The sequence below is a fragment of the Scomber scombrus genome, chromosome 21, assembly GCF_963691925.1.
Source record: "Scomber scombrus chromosome 21, fScoSco1.1, whole genome shotgun sequence".
Taxonomy (NCBI): Eukaryota; Metazoa; Chordata; class Actinopteri; order Scombriformes; family Scombridae; genus Scomber; species Scomber scombrus.
In genome coordinates this window covers 1,536,340-1,549,904 of record NC_084990.1, presented here as the reverse complement: position 1 = coordinate 1,549,904, position 13,565 = coordinate 1,536,340, and the positions used below count along the sequence as shown (strand labels likewise).

Sequence of the window (13,565 nt, the reverse complement as noted above, 5' to 3'; positions counted from 1 at the left end):
CTGGGTATTGAGTCAGGTATAACAGTAAGGAGAGGATATGATTTCATGTGTGTGTGTGTGTGTGTGTGTGTGTTGTATTTGCTAGGAATCAGTTCCCTGCATGCCTTCTACATTGTGTGTATTGCTGTGCCTTCATGTGGTGTGTGTGTCTGAGTTGTCTGCATGTGTTCCTTTTGTATGTCACTGTCCTGCTCTTATACACTCTCCTGTGTGTGTGTGTTTGTGAGTGTGTGTGTGTGTGTGTCTGTGTGTGTGTTGTCACTTCATTAGGTGTGTGAAAATGTCTTCCCTCAGTAAGCGTCTTGGCAGTTGAGTGTGTGCATGAGACTGCATGCATGTTTCATTCTTTTTATGTCTGTGTGTGTGTGTGTGTGTGTGTGTGTGTGTGTGTGTGTGTGTGTGTGTGTGTGTGTGTGTGTGTGTGTGTGTGTGTGTGTGTGTGTTTAGGAGGACATGCCGTTGACCAGACTCCTCAGCTGTTTGACCACTGTCTCTATCAGCTTCTGTTTGTCTCTGTCATTCTTCCTAAACTGAGAGAAGATGTTGTTCTTCTTACTGGTGTCCTTCATCCTGGAGACAGAGAGAGAGACAGAGACAGAGACAGAGACAGAGACAGAGACAGAGACAGAGACAGAGACAGAGACAGAGACAGAGACAGAGACAGAGACAGAGACAGAGACAGAGGAATGGTTACTGTTTAGATATTGTTGTTTCTTTCAGTGGCATCAGATACTGATACATCGGAACCAGACTCACACACACACACACACACACACACACAGGGTCAATTTTGACCAAGGAGGACAACAGGCACAACTCAGAAGAGAGCTATCATTTCATTTAAATGAGGCCTATTGATCATAATTTCCTAATATGTGTAAAACCTGTGGTGATAAATTGGAATGATGGCTAAAAAGTTCTAACACAAAATGGGGTGATAAGTTACACCAAAACAGTCAAACTAAACTGGGTCAAACCTGGAAGGACAAAAGGAGGTTTAATAGCCTCATCACTGAGATCTGGTGTCAAGATGCTAGCCCTGACTTTACATTAGAGCCTACAGTATGTAGCATTTAAACCATGAGCCAATAGAAACATTTTCAACAAGTTTTCAAGTATAACCCAATTATGTGTGAGTGTACACAACTCACACATAATGGGTTGAGTAAGGTGGGGTTAAGCTTTAAGCAAGAAGTTACTGAAAATCAAACTGATGTTATTTGTGTGCAGTTTGTGTCCATACATTTAAACTGAATGCATCTAATAATGAAACTTACACCTAGTTCAGCCTCAAGTCACTATTTGAACCAAGCTAAAGACGTAAAGTCTAAACCGTAGAAGAGGTAGAACCATGTTTAGACAGCAGAAGAACACAGTGAGAAAGCAGTGAGGAAGCTGCACCTACCCTCTGTAGACTCTGATCAGCAGCAGCAGAAACACAAGAGAGAAGATTTAGAGGAAGAAAAGAGCTCAGATAGAAACTTACACACAGGGAGAGAAGAGCCAGACACAGCAGACATATTCATATCTGAGGTCTTCATCAGTTCCATTCAATCAGTCTTGTAATTAGGTATTATTACTGTGAGAGGAGATCAAATGTTCATGCAAACTCTATAGATCTTTTTTTTTAATAAGATTTACTGATGATATATTATGAAAATAGATGTGGTGACAGACATTAACATGTTTTTGTTGTTTCTCAAACATAATCATAATGATGACTCCTATTATGGCCATCTAACTTTGACTCTACCATGTCTGAAGTGAATGAAGTCACCAGAACATCATCCCAGCATGAATTCTGTTTTAGGTTCAATTTTAGGTTCATTTTAGCCCATTTTTTCCCTTTTGGCTCATCACGCCATCACATCACCTTCTCGCCACATCCTCAGACTCACCACTGCTCAAATGTGACTTAGCCTTTTATAAGTCATAGTGACAAAGATGGATTGATATTGATATTGTAAAGACACATATCAGACACACTCACTTCTCCAGTAAAGCCAGGGCAGTGGCTGGATTCACTCTCAGGTATTTGGAGGTTGGCTGGCCATAGTCTGCCAGGTACGTTGACCAGTCCCACACCATGAACAGGTCCAGGAGCTACAAAACACACACACACACACACATACAAAAAGGTCACTGTCAGTATGTCCACTTCACACACACCTGTAGAACCTAACTGAAGTGAGTTAGTTTGGGTGTACAGTGTTTCAGCCAGGATGCCCAGTCAAAGGGGGATAATAGCAATACTGTGGAACTGTATTGTTTTTAGGATATGAAATTAAACATCTGCATCTAGGAAAGCAGAGTAATTTTTTTAATTCATACTAAGGGAAAAAAACGCATTTTTCTCATAGAGCTCCATTATAAAACTGTTGCCAAGACACCTCCAAAAACTTCATTATTACTCTCTATTTTATTAATGAAGCTTTTATATTTGTAAAACTTTCACTTAGACAGAAAAAAACTATTTTAAGAATAATTTGTGAAGCTTTTGACAAACTGCACTTTTTAATGTTCAGTACTGCGTAATATACATATATATATTTTTTATATTTTTCACTTTAAATCTATGCAATAACTCTAGATTATCACTCAACACCAATTAGTACAACATAATGTCACATTTATTTTATTATATTCTTTACTAATATTGTTTTTTTTATTGCTTTTGTATTTATTATTTATTGTTCTTTATTCTTTTTTATTGATTCTTTCTATTTTGTCCACTTTGCTGCTCTAATAATGCACATTTCCCCATCGTGGGACTAATAAAGGAATATCTTATCTTATAATATGAAAATAATACAATAGAGTCTCTAACAAACTATTTTGGATGAGTGTACAGACACCTGCTTATAATGCATGTTTACACACTAGAAATATCACCTTGTAGTTGTATGTCTCTGCCAACCAGTCAAGTTGCAATTTACATTCTAAGTTTTAGCAGAAGACTATGATGTCATCATTTCATCGTCATTTTCATCCTATTTGACTTTTATGCAAAACTTTAAAAAAAAAAAAATTTGTGAGCTTCCTCAGATATCGATCTTTTATAAGCACTTTTTTAACTTTAACTTTTTAACTCATGACACCAATAAGGATTGCTTTCAATTTTTCATGTACATGTATAATGACAATAAAGACTATTCTATTCTATTTCAACATTCACGAAAATGGGATGGATGGACAAACTGAAAACATAATGCCACAGCTGTCTCCAGCGTGGAGGCCTAAAAAAAGTCAAAAGGGTAATTTTGTATTTTGGCTAGCATTTACTCAAATGAATGAGAGGCTTGCTACCACCATTGCTTCTGTTCCTGATTTATGGACACTTGGGAACAGGAAGGTCACAATCTTGGGTCATTTGATGTTTTAAGTTGGTTCACTGGTGCAGATGTGGTCTGAACCACGGTCTGTAAATACATGGTCATGTTGGATTTGCTGTGGGTCTTCAAATGTAGCTCCATACACAACATTCCTAATCTACAGACTTGCACTGGACCTTGTCTAAGCTTTCAGGTCCTTAACACCGAGTATGGATTTGTCACTGTAAGAAAAGTTAATGCAGCATCTTAAATTCTACAATCATGTTCAAGTGTCTCTTGGATTGAGAGAAGAGCAGAATGATGGCTGAGAGGGACAGTAGTCTCCTGTAAGCTTACAGTAATCCTGTTCCTGCAGTTACTACACAAACCTGTGAACATATATCAACTGCAGCAAAGCCAAGCAGAGTCAGAGTGGTATTAAAGCCGGGTCATGTGTTGATGGTAAACACTTGTTCATCCTGGGTCACTGCGTCACTTAGAGAAGCAGAGAAAAGACACCAGAGTGAGAGCTGCAGAGAGAATAAGGTGGTGGTGGTGGTGGGGGGGTTCTGTTGCTACATGATGAGTTTGAAGTGTGAACAGGAACATTTAAAATGACCTCCCCCCACCCCCCCCCACCCCCACGACCCCTGGTTAACCTGATGGAGATGACCCTTCCTACCCCACCCACACACACAGTGTATGCTAATGTCATAGGGTGAAACAGCTGGGTGTTTGGGTCATGTTGAAAGAGCAGTGAAAGAACAGCTTAGTGATAATAGCATTATTCAGCTGAGAGAGAGAGAGAGAGAGAGAGAGAGAGAGAGAGAGAGAGAGAGAGAGAGAGAGAGAGAGAGAGAGAGAGAGAGAGAGAGAGAGAGAGAGAAGCTTAGCGATAATACCATTATTCTCACCTGGAGCTAAGTGATGAGCCATGAGCAGGCTGCCACATCTTACTCTGAACTCTCTACTATTCACCATCTGACTGATTTGGTAAAATAAGCCCTTTAAATACTTCACCATGAATCTTATTTCCATAGGTTTAGTCATCAGTTCTATCACAGTGACATCACTTAAGATAAGAAAAGTCTAACGGAACAGGAACTATGAGCATGTCAGACTGGATAAAAGAAGGTTTAACCCTTAAACAGGCAATGTGCACCAGGAGATACACTTTCTTTAACACCTTGTTAGGAGCATGATTGAAGGTTTCCACCCATTCAAATGATCCTTTATTTGATACTAGTATCCAGGTCACATGACATGGGTCAGGTTAACTCTCATTGTTTAGTCAAGTAATTATAAATGAATCATAGTTAATTTAAATAAAACAATATTATAAATACATGACACTAATTATGACCATTATCTTAACATAATGTTGAAGAAAACGTTCAAAATTTAGGTTCAAACTGGAAGATATGTTCAAATTCACTGTAGTCTTCATTGATATTATCATTCACAGGTATGTACATTATGACAGTAAAAACATTTTTTTTTGGTATTACAAATAAACAATGCAAACATATAAACAATGTATATGAATTTTCCACAACATGCCATGTGTGCTTACTACAGCCAGACAGATCCTGGATCATTCATCAGATGTTTCCTTATTGCTGAGACTGTTATGTGTTTTGTTTTTTTCAATTTAAACATTTGAAAAAAAAAAAAAAATCCCCATGTCCTCTGTATTTCTCTACTGCAATTTCATGTAATTAACTGATAGACATACTGCTATACCAAAACACCTGTCACTTTCACTCTCTCACTCCTCCAGTGTGTTGGTTTGTTTCCAACCTGTCTGACTGATCATGTTTCTTGCCCTGTCAGAACTCTATTTTGGCACTGTCTCCATGTTCTGAGCTCTCTGTAGTTACATTACTAAGCACTAAGTCAACATGACTGATTGAGCCCAAGGCCAAAACCTATGAAAACTAAATCCAATCAAAACTGGACTTCAGCCAGATCAATTTGTACTTCGGATATCTCAAAGAATCTGATGATGATACAATACGGTAAATCTTTTTCTAAAAGTGATCTATGTGTTGTTAATGTTTTATGTATCTGTAATCTATGATAGGCTATTTAGTACTTTAACTCTCCTGTTGTCCTCGGTTCAAATTTGACCTGTTTTGAAATTGCCTTTATATCAGAAATATGGATTTATTTTGTCTAATTGCCTGATAATCACATGGATAGACATTATATTCTTTGCAAGTATAATCATCACTACTTTCATTGAATTGGGTGATAATTTGTACTTTATGCTTTTAAAAAAAAACAGGTGTGATTAAGTTCAAAACAGCATCCTGACTAAACTTTTAACATGTGTCAGTTTGTGATAATCCATCAAAATATTTTTCTCTGATCTTAAATTGAATACAATAATTCATAATTTCTGCTTCTTTTTTTTAAACTCAAAAAACAGGTATAATTTCATTGAAATGAGGCCTATACTGACCATCATTTCCAAAAATAAGTGTCAAACCTGTGATAATAAGTTGGAATGAAGTTGGCTAAAAAGGTCTAACATAGAATTGGGTGATAATTAATACTTTATGCTTTACCAACAGTCAAACCAATCAAAATTGACCTGTGAGAACAAAAGTTGCACCATCAACGGGAATATAACATGAAGGTTAAATAATGTGCTCTGAAGAGGTGAATTACCCTCCTCTTCTTACTGTCAGCTTGTAATAGTAAGGACTTCCCTTTCGTGTTGTTTTCACAGACCTGAGATGTTTAATCTGGAGTATCTGCTCATGCCAAGTCTTGAGATGACACATATTTTCCTATAAAATGCAGTTGCACAATGTGGCCTTAGGCTAAAGAAGCCTTGATTAAAGTAGAGCTGTCACTTAAATAAAATGTACAAATTATCAACAGTGTTTTCAATTAGTATTTGGACTGACACCTTTTGTAAACCAAAGTCTGGCTCTGCTCTGAGACACACGTGTACTGACACATCAAACAGCTGTAATGTAGATGAAGTGCTCTTAGTCCAAACTTCATCTTCAGAAACAAAAAGCAGGATTTCTAATGGATCATGGGTTTCACATTTGGAATAGAGTCGCCAACCCACATCGCTCCACTCTGTCACATACATCTGATAGAAGACCCCAAACACAGTGAAGACAGCAGTCAGTGTAATCTAGGAGGATTCAGCAGGGCGAGCTCAGTCATGTTATCGTTACAATGAAGTGGTAAATACTTGTGGAAATATTCAGCTTCTGGCAACAGACGGATAGAGAAAGGTAAACTGTGTGTGTGTGTATGCAGGCTCACAAGCCTTTTAGATTAGATTAGATAGATATAGATAGATATTTGTCATTCAGATTATACACCATACAGACACATGAGAATGAGATTCTGTTGCAATGGCTCAAAAATAGTGCAAAATATTATCAAAAATAAAAATAGATAGAAATGGATAGAAATTGGCTATTAACATGGAACATATTACATATATATACAGATCCGTGCATTCAGAGAGACTCGACTGTGAGTGACATACACATGGAGAAAAGAGAATATGTGTTGAGATGTTTTGTTATAAAGTTATTAGATGTGAAATGAAGTTTATGGTTTAAGTTAAAGTTAAGTTTAAAATTAAAAAGGGATTCTTTTTATTTTTCTAAAACTAATCACTTTATTTAAGAAGCACTAACAAAAGCTTTCTGTAATGCACTTTATTTTAAAATGTCATCTTTATTTGATATAAGAAAGGAAAATGTATTTATCTTATTCTTTTTTATTCTTATTTTATTTATTGTGTTATTGATTTGAATCTCAGTGAATTTTCATTGAATAACCCTGATATACAGTATTTTGTTTGTTTGTCACAACATTGATCAAAATTGAGCAGTAGATGTTTTTCAAGATCTGCTGTCAAACTAAAACATTGACAAGAAACTGAACTATATTGGAAATGTGTTGGCTGATGAAGGCTTTGTCTTTGTAATGGAGATCTGACCGTGGACGTTCAGGGTAAGGCTAAGGTAAATGTTTGTGGTTAACAGAAAGAGCCTGAGATAAAGATAAAGAGAATAAGCTGTGTGTGTGTGTGTGTGTGTGTGTGTGTGTGTGTGTGTGTGTGTGTGTGTGTGTGTGTGTGTGTGTGTGTGTGTGTGTGTGTGTGTGTGTGTGTGTGTTGTTGTGTCATTTCCCATAAAGCTGGTGTCAGATACATCATCATCCCTGTGACATTAGCTTTTGGTCTGTTATGACACTTCCAGGTTTCACCTTTACATTCAAACAATAAGTCAGGGCGGCATTCTGAAACTCTAGAAATCCTTCTCTACTTTCCTTCTCTTTATGCACTTCTGAAGCTTCACTCTGGACGTCTCACATTAAATGATACTGATATTGATACAATGACTTGCATTGTTTGCTATAAAAAAAAAGAGTATTAATGGCAGGTGTGGCTATTTTCTTGCTCACTATGGGCTTTTCATCAGAGACTGGTGGACCAGAGGTGAGAAAAGGTCAACTCCAGGTCTGACTAGACCATTTGTACATTGAGTCTAGGTCCATGTTCAAGCCTCGAGAAACTTGCATGGTCATAAATGGCAATATGTTGACTCCAACTGAGCACATAGTCCCTGTTTCACACGCTGGCTTCATGTGTGAGAAAGTACCAGCCACACATTCTCACAGCACCTATCTAATCACAACTTTGTTAACATTTGTATCATTTTTCAGCTACAACTCCAGAATGAACAAAAGCAGCAACATTCAAATAAGTACAGTTGAATACATAATGTTGGGATCAGAGTACAATATATTTTTATCTTTCCTGGTGATCATTATGTGATACTAAGAGTCAAATACTTCATAGCATGTAGTGTGATGTTGGCGTGAGGGAATGATAGTCAGACTGATTTCTGCCTCACTTTATTCTCTGAAGTAGGAACAGTGCAGTCCGAGGCTTGCTTAAACTGGCCACTTAAAGAAAACCATATGTATGGTAAATGCATTATTCCATTGATACAGCACCTTTCTGGTCTTCTGACCTTTTACTTCTGTCTTCTGTCTATATGAAGTCATTCCATATTTCAGGTGATGTGAGCATGCTTATTTTAAAGACAGGTTTTCACATGTGGAATGCATTTAATGACTAGTTATTTCATCCATCAAGTTATATTTTCACAAGTCACTGCATTAACAGTAGCTGGGGCTGTGCAATACGATGATATATATATCATGTGACGATAGAAGACTGTCTATGATTTCATATTATGTTCTATTATTGATTTTATTGCTTTGCATTCTTCTGCATGGCACAGATACAGGCAGGAAATCTGTATGAAGGTAACACATAGAAACATGGAGGAGAGTGAAAGTGACGAAGAACGGAACGATGCTCGTACCTAAAAGAGGGGCTACTTCTTACTCGTTGGTTTTAGGCATGAGAGGGGCTACTTCTATCACATGGACATGGTTTAGGTATGAAAAGTCTGACACAGACCAAAAATCTGTATTTTGCACAATTCTTCATTTTTAAAAAAATGCACAAAGGTTCTAAATAAAAGGAGAAAAATAAACAAATATGAGTAATCTTTTATTTTTAGTGTATAATTCAATATGTTTTTAAAAAAGGCCTTTCAATGTGGTCATTTTATATAAACTATTCATTCAAACTGTTCATTAGTAAGTTAACTGGATATTAAAATGACCTTTACTGTGAAATGAGATCATATTGCACAGCTCTAACATTAGCTCTTTAGCACACAACAGAACATTGAAGCAAACTATTAACCTGTTTTTATGTAGGACAGAATAACCTTATTATATTATAGGCTATTATTATATCTCTAGACATCTAACTTTCAATTCTCCTAAATGGTTACAGAATAAAGATGTAACAAAACAGTTAGCTAAATCAACAGCCATAAGATAAAGGGAAAGTAAAAGGATGACCTCTGTGTAACCTCAGCCTGTGGATGCCTCCCTACCACTTTACCTAAGGCTAGGATTAACATGTCAACCAAGCAGCTTGTATAAAAGGGAACATGGACACATCATGTCTAATGAGCTGCATCGCAGGAAAATATGCTGCAGCTCCAGCTGTAAACAGAGCCGGGCACTGAGGACACTGAGGTCATGTCCTTTGGGTGTTCTATCAGATATTGGGTGCATAAAACAACCTGGGGAGTCACACTTTACACTTACAACCACATCCCAGTACCTGCACACTTTTTATATTTCAATTTCAGGTTAACCTGTATTTTTTAGGTCTGTAATCTTTTAATAATTTCCTGTGTTTATCTGGAAAGAATGATGTAATTTGATACTAATTATAGACAAGTTAGGTACAAAGTTCTGTTATTTGAGTTATTTAAGTTGAAGTTTAAATTTTAGGACAACAAACTAATTAAATACATGGGATTCAGTACCTCTCCACCAGAGTTTAGAGTGGAGAGGGCTTCTTAGACACATTTTAGGACTTGATGTTGGGAAATAAAATGGTAACACTTTATTTATTTAGTGGTTAGTTATAATTTCCTTGGAAGTTTTCAGCAAAGATCAATGTAATCTGGTAATCTGGTATAGTAGAGACAAAGTTATGAAGTATTTCTTTTGGTAACAGTTGAGTTAGTAGTATTGAGTATTGAAATATTTTAGAGAAGGGGTTTGTTGACTCAACTCCTGGCTCTAAAAAGCAGCTCATTGGGTCCCTCACTCTTGATTATTATCCCTCAGTGTAGTGTGTGACCCGGACTGGATGCAGAGCCAAGCCTCCACCTCAGGCTCAGATTAACTAACGTCAACACAGACACAAGTTAATGAGAGCCAGCAACACTTTACATACCACTGGTGTTTACAGCTAAAGAGGAGGCAGTGGGTTTGTGCTTGTGAGCAGGCCAATAAGGACATTTTTTCTGAGCAGGTGAACTATAGGACAGGTGAAAGTTGAAAAGGTCAAGACACGAGACTGGAAGAGAAAATGAAAGACAATATTATTGGAGGTGATTCAGAGAAGGTGAAACGTGGGCCAGCGGAGAAGCAAAACGTGAAGTGGGAAGTTGGCAAAATAGATGAAAAGCTACAGAGATGATCGTGATGATCGTTTTTTCAGTGACTCTCATCAGCTTCATTGGTCACTGTTGTGTCTTTGTCATCTTTTATCATCTTAAACTCTTGGTTCAAATGTTCAGCTCTGAAGAGTTGAGCTTTTTTGTGTCAGAGGAGTAAATCTTTCAAATACAGAATGCTTCTAACACTGCTCATCCCTGGAGATTGCCTATGAAGTTTGACACGTCATTAATTAATGTTTAAGGGTAAAAGAGAAGGAGTCAAATAAAGAAAGGATTGTACAGGAGAAACCAGAACCTATTCTTACATATTATACATATTCATTTGATCCAAAGACAATAGCAAAGAAATTGCTCAGTGGAGAAATAAAGCTGCTGAAGTTGAACTCACCACTACATTTTAGACACAGAATCAGAATATGTTATCACTCCCAAAGTGACTGACAGGTGTTAAAAGTGTGTAAGATGTTAACATTTCTTATTCCCAGTGATGGTGTCAAAAAAGACAACTCTCCCCCCACGTATCTGACCCAGGGAGACAGATACCCCTCTCACACAACACATGCAGGAATGACACCGGTCTATTCAACAGTGTGATTCAATGAGAAACCTGAGAATCCGAATCATTCATAATTACCACACCTCGCTCGATTACCTACACATGGAAGCTTTCTACCTCTCTCTTATTTTTTTCAAGTGAGTTGGTTGAATAATGTTTAAATGTTGCATCATTGAATTCATTTCCATTCCTGGTAGCAACACTGAAGGTATATGAAAAATAACAAACATTCAACACATGAGATTTAAAATAAATAACTAAGATGAGACATGACTGGTGCGGTAAATGAAGCCGTGCTCAACTAGTCTGTGTACACAAGTCAATTCCTTTATTGGGTTCAGCTCAGTGACATGGTTTACCTGTCGCAGGTCGATGAAGGCCAGCTGGAGTGTGTCTCCTTGGAAGCCAGGAACCGGCTCAGAGCTGGCAAACACTGAGAAGACCCAAAAATACCACAGGATAACCATCAGTTTAAACTTATATAGTACACAGCACATACAGCTAGTGTCAAAAACTATGAAGCCAAATCTCAGCACCACATATAAACAGCCATTCAACTATTCAGCAATAGATTTACTATGATGTTTAGATATGAAACATATGAAATGATGTTACTATTCTAACTCATTAAACCACAAAATGATCATTCTGCTTCATTCACCTGACAGTTTGTACTGGTTACTTCACAGATAAAGAAATATATGATCAACATGTTATGATAGATGAAGCTATCCATTAAGTCAATATTGTCTATTGCGCTAAGAATACTTCTGCACCTCTTCATAAGTCCATTTTTTGAATGCAGGACTTTTATGTTTAACAGAGTATTGCTGTGTGATATTAATAGGTCAACATTCTCAGTTAGAGTGAAAGGGTGAAAATAAAGAACAAAGAAGGCCCCATGATTGAGTTTGCCTTGGCCCCCAAACCACTAAATTTGTCACTGGGTAAGTACAGCTTGTTGCCAAGAGAGTCTGACTAATAATGAGCTTTTGAGCATTGCACCAATATGTACACTGACCCACACAACCTACCTCAGTTTCCTCTTTTAAAAACTAATTCTTATAAAAATTGATTTGAATTATTTTTGTTTTCTGCTTTTATTCATTTATTTATTCTTTAGATTTTATTATTATTATATTTTATTATTATTACTCATTATTGAGAGTTTACTTTTTTTTTTTAGATAAACATATAGTGAACACACATTATTAAATCAAATTGTTATTATATTGGTGAAGATGTGTCCTCAGCAGGACATGTTATAGTGTAAAAGGAAACTTGTAAGTGCTCTCTGGTGGACAAACTGTGGGATGGCGTCAAGATTTCTAAATAACCTTAAACATATCTTTGTAATTTTCTGTATTGTAATTTATTGTTATTTAATGGCTGACATACTACATGCCAATAGAGAAATATCTGCAATAAGATAATATTGATAAATATATTCACTTTTTGGCTATTATGCATATTTCCTTTATGTTTACTTAAGGGTAGGGTTTTTATACAGACACTGATATATGTTATAACAAACAAGCTATCCTCAGTCACAATATAATATATGTATCCATGAACAATGTTATTGAATATTTTGAATATGATAATTAAAAAGTTACATCTTGGCTTCTTTTAATTGTTTTCAGGTGACACAAATGTCACAAATGTCTCTTTATTACAAAAAACAAAACAAAACAACATGTTTTTACTGTTCACTCCAATGCAACTGAAGCTGCTAACTGGGGTAAATACTACCATTATTGACCGGAATAATGTTCATACACTGTCATGTTCTCTACTTCCACATAACTGTTTAAAGTAAGCAGCGTACAGCATGAGTGGCAATGCTCATCTTTAACTTCAATAGATGTAATCCCTGATAATTCACCACGTTTCATAATTGGAACATGTGCTGTAGCTTTCAGGAAAACATGATACTAGTTAGATGATTATGTTATATGATTTTTAGACTTGATTTTTGGCCCCATCACCCACCTCAACCAGATACTTTTTCACATTACAGGGAGTACATGCATAGAATATAATGATCAGGCTTAAGACTAATTAAAAAGATAATGTGTGAGTTTGTGTGTATGTAGACTTTTAATATCCATTTTTATGCATTTATGTCTGCATTGTTGGATGCATGTATTTATTTGCTATAAGTATACTATAGTAGTATACTATAGGTGGATACTATCAATGACACTGAAAGTGTAACAATCATTACACTGTGTTTTAAATTAAAGCCCGGCCGATATATTGTTCAGCCGATATGATCGGCCGATATTGACCAATCACAGATATATCAGTATAGGCAAATATGTTGTCCGATATGTGCCGATATTTTTAAAATATTTTTAAAGTTTTATAGGTAGCAATTTATGTATATTTGATCATTTTCTTACTTCAAGTTTAATATATGTATGTTGTTGTTGTTTTTTTTAGCTAATTATAATGATTACATTCCCAGCTGTGTTTACTGTTTCAGTGCACTGATGTCATTTTATACACCAGAGTTTATTGTTAAACTGTAATATATCAATATCCATTAAATATCTTTGTCACAAGTGTTTGATAACCTAATTTAAGGGTCACTGCAAAAAAAGTGTGTTTATGTATATATTCTGTACATATAACATTATCAGCCAATATATTAAT

At 36.2% G+C, this 13,565-nt stretch overlaps 1 protein-coding gene across 2 annotated transcripts in view; it reads right to left on the bottom strand.

Moving 5' to 3' along the window:
- Positions 1–427: 427 nt before the first annotated feature.
- exoc6 (exocyst complex component 6) overlaps positions 428–13,565 on the bottom strand; it is a 55,373-nt gene continuing 42,235 nt past the window's right edge. For both annotated transcript variants that reach the window (XM_062443059.1, XM_062443060.1), the window contains exons 21-23: positions 11,267–11,340; positions 1,991–2,103; positions 428–570 (exon numbers count right to left, since the gene is read on the bottom strand). In XM_062443059.1, the coding sequence (XP_062299043.1) occupies positions 444–570; positions 1,991–2,103; positions 11,267–11,340 (314 nt within the window). In that variant the 3' untranslated portion in view covers positions 428–443. The remainder of the gene's footprint in view (positions 571–1,990; positions 2,104–11,266; positions 11,341–13,565) is intronic.